Source organism: Trypanosoma equiperdum (genome assembly GCF_001457755.1).
Source record: "Trypanosoma equiperdum strain OVI genome assembly, contig: ctg_1007, whole genome shotgun sequence".
NCBI lineage: Eukaryota > Euglenozoa > Kinetoplastea > Trypanosomatida > Trypanosomatidae > Trypanosoma > Trypanosoma equiperdum.
The window spans coordinates 9020-12018 of NW_027122958.1; the positions used below are offsets into that span (position 1 = coordinate 9020).

Sequence of the window (2999 nt, forward strand, 5' to 3'; positions counted from 1 at the left end):
CTATCATTATTATTATTACTGCCCTAGTTATAATACTAGTATATACACACTCAAAACACCATTATTATTATTATAACTAATGTCCGTAAAATAATTAAAATAACACAAATCAAAATAGAACTTATTTTCAATACGCTATTACCATAATACCTTGCAACCGTAGGTTGCTTCGATTAAAAATTTTTACATACTTGATTAACTATTATGTTTACATTAAATAAGTGTTGAAATACATTATGTTTCGCAAATTTTAATAACGTTTCTCAAAATGGCATATTTTCATGAATTTCATAAAATTTTAGCAAAAATTATTTAAGAAAAAGAGGGGGAAAATTTTGTTTTATAAAATCATAAACTCAAGCCAAAGAGGGGCCTTGTGAATGACAAAAGAATTGTTTCCTGTGGGGTCAGTTTTGCCATCTTTCCCCCCCCCCCGCTTTGTTTTCTTCTTGCTTTGCTGCAGGTTTTTCCCCTTCCTCACTCAATGTACACTTTTTGCCTTCACCCTTCGAAGCAACGAAATGACATCCTGGAGTTTTTTTTGCATCGAGTTTCATTTGCGTCGCCTATCGCATTGCAAACTTCTTCCGGTTTATGGGCTTCGTTGTCGTTTTGACAGTGTTGCTGTTGAATTTTTGGCTTTAGAGCTTCTTTTCTCTTTGCTTGAAGACACCTGAACGCCGCGTCGGCGAAGTTTTCATCGCTGCTAATCTCTTCTGCGAGTTCTCTTTTTAGCGTCGTGCCATCGCTGTATGTTAGTTTCGTCTTTTGTAACTTATCCCACACTTTTGCTGTGAATTGTGCTTGGCCGTCCCCGAGGAACTTGTCCCGTGCCGCGGTTACGGCGGTGTCGCCTTTTTCTATTTTTGCTTTATTCGTCTGTGCTGCTAAGGTTTCGGCTATTACTTGCAGAAGCGTGTCGTCGCCCTTCCAGTTATCATAGTTGTTCTCTGTTGGCGTCGTCTGCGCTGCTGCCGCTGCGTGGAATTTATCATAGGCTTGACGCGCTTTCTGGTGCGCTTCGATGTTTGGTGCTGATCCCTCTGCTGCTGCTGCTGCTAGTGGTTCTACGTTGGGGCCGCTGCCGTCTATTTTTAACGCGCCTGCGCCCCAGTATACCTGCGTTGTTACGCCAGTAGTTGCCTCATAGCCGCCGCTGGACCCGATTTTAGTCAGCTGGCACGTGCTGCTTGTGCCGTCCGAGATACCGCCAGCGTTGTGTAGCATCGCAGTATGGGCTGCGTAGTTGTACTTGCCGTGTGCTGCGCCCGCTGCTGGGTCTTCTTGTAATAGCGCTGTGCATGCTGCATCTACGCTTGTTAGCTTGTGTGCACCGGTTCCCCCTGATCGCGCTTGGAGGCAATATTCGGTGCCTGTATTGCTTGACACCGCCTGGTTGAACACACTGATTGTTTCGTCTAACCTACCGGCTGTGTAACCTAGAGCTGCTGCGGCTGCCGATGCCTTGGGCGCCAGATTTTCCAGCCGGACCGATGCTTGCCTTAGTTTGGCTTGCACGTAGTCGGCGAAGAGGGTTAGTGCTGCGGTGTCGTCCTTTGCTGCCGCACACGCTGCCGCCTCCGCCTTTAAACTTAGTGTTCGCAGCCTTCCCATTTCTGCTATTAACTGCTTTTGTCTTGCTGTCGTGCTTTCTGCTGCTTTTTTATTGTGCTTTATGAGCGCGCACAGCTTTGTTGTCGCCGCGTGACCGACTGCGTTACTTTCTGCGGCATCTGTCCACGTTGTAACCACGAAACTTAAAGCCGAAATCACCTCTAATAGAGTGATCGTTCTAATGTCCATTTGCTTCGTTTTTGTCTAGGCTCTACTTGCCTTCACTTTTTGACTCACCGCACGGAAAGTACTAGATGTATCTGAGTCCTGAGAGTAATGAATTACATCATTTAAAACGTAAATTATTGACCAATTCAAAGAATTCTCTATAGGTATTCTTTCTGCAGCTTTACAAGTCGTTCCGTGTGATTTACTCGGGATTTTATACCGCACACATGAAATTTAAAGTCTTGTAGCTGACGTTGTCAGAGTTGATGACGGATACATAGTTTAGAGCCAACCGTCAAATCCTTCTCCCTCTGCCAAAAGGTTTCCACTGTCATCCACTCGTCTTGTATTTACTGCGGTTGAATTACATGCACATACACTTGTATGTCTGTTTTCTTGTACCAGCATTTGGGCCAAAATACTTCATTTTGATTTTCTACTCTTTGCTTTCCTGATCTTTTTGGAAAGCAATTCAGCCCCATCACCTTCCATCGATGGAATAGAGCTGCCACAAATCGCGCTGTGCACTCAGACGTAGGTCTGTAAGGTTTCTTTATTTTCCTGCCAGATGCGGTGCCAATCTTTAGGTTTGCAGCACTCTTGAGCTATTGCAGCCTGCTTATTTACTGGTGAATTGGCCTCGAACATTGATGATAGCCTGTATGTTTTCCTGGCTATGCATGACTCATTTAGTGAGCCTCACACGGATTCAGCGCTTATAACTTCTCTTATAAGGCCTAGTGGTTTTACAACGGATTTAAACCCCCTCCGTCGGCTCCACATTCTTCTTCCATTACTGCTTTTTATTAAAGCTGTAGATACGGAAATCTGTAGGGGTGATGAAGTGCTTATGGGAAATAGATGATTTTTACCAGTTTCTCACTGCTAGGCAGGATTCACTTTCATTATTCTAAGTCACCTCAGCTTTACTATACTATATCTGCCATATAAGCACCCTTTTCACACCTTCACAAATGTGATCCCATAAAACAGCGAAAACATTCGCTATATCTAACAACATAGCCGATTCTTCTGCGTGTAAGGGTTGCTAATAGTAGGTTTTTATACAATATTTTGTGATTCTAAAACGACCATTCATCTTCTTTCTGGTTTTTTGTTTCGATACACTATTTCCTTTCTTGCTGTTAGTCTTTCTACTTTTGGTGCAACCCTTCAATGCTATTGCACGTTTCGCTCCAATCATCAAGTGCTTATCT

General features: G+C 43.5%; 1 protein-coding gene across 1 annotated transcript; it reads right to left on the reverse strand.

Annotated features, from left to right (window-relative positions):
* Positions 1 to 501: 501 nt before the first annotated feature.
* Positions 502 to 1803, reverse strand: TEOVI_000757000 (Trypanosome variant surface glycoprotein (A-type), putative; the record flags this gene model as incomplete). Its single annotated transcript, XM_067219897.1, has 1 exon — positions 502 to 1803. One exon carries the CDS (start codon positions 1801 to 1803, stop codon positions 502 to 504), a length of 1302 nt encoding a protein of 433 aa, XP_067075998.1.
* Positions 1804 to 2999: the final 1196 nt, after the last annotated feature.